We start from the raw sequence: 284 nt of genomic DNA on the forward strand, positions 1-284 counted from the left end.
TCCATATTAATTTCGGTTACTTTTGTGCATTACTTTTTTATTAATTTCGTTTTATTTTTCTTTTATTTATTTGTTTTACATATTTTTTTTTAAATTATTATTTCGTTGCTTTGTTTTAGACGTTTCATTATTTATATTTTTCTACTTGTTTTTTTTATCTATTTTCATAAATTACGTTTTTTTTAAAGATTTATGAAAAGTGAATGAGGAAGCATGGAGGGAAAAATCGTACGAAAATGGAATAAAGCAAATAACAAAAAAATAATGACTAATAGTGGTAATGA

At 21.1% G+C, this 284-nt stretch overlaps 1 protein-coding gene across 1 annotated transcript in view; it reads left to right on the forward strand.

Moving 5' to 3' along the window:
• Positions 1-213: 213 nt before the first annotated feature.
• Positions 214-284, forward strand: part of LOC119591166 (pancreatic triacylglycerol lipase-like) — a 7,605-nt gene continuing 7,534 nt past the window's right edge. Inside the window, exon 1 of the mRNA XM_037939875.1 lies at positions 214-228. Within this exon, the coding sequence (XP_037795803.1) occupies positions 214-228 (15 nt within the window). The remainder of the gene's footprint in view (positions 229-284) is intronic.

Source organism: Penaeus monodon, chromosome 28 (assembly GCF_015228065.2).
Source record: "Penaeus monodon isolate SGIC_2016 chromosome 28, NSTDA_Pmon_1, whole genome shotgun sequence".
In the NCBI taxonomy this organism is placed as follows: Eukaryota; Metazoa; Arthropoda; class Malacostraca; order Decapoda; family Penaeidae; genus Penaeus; species Penaeus monodon.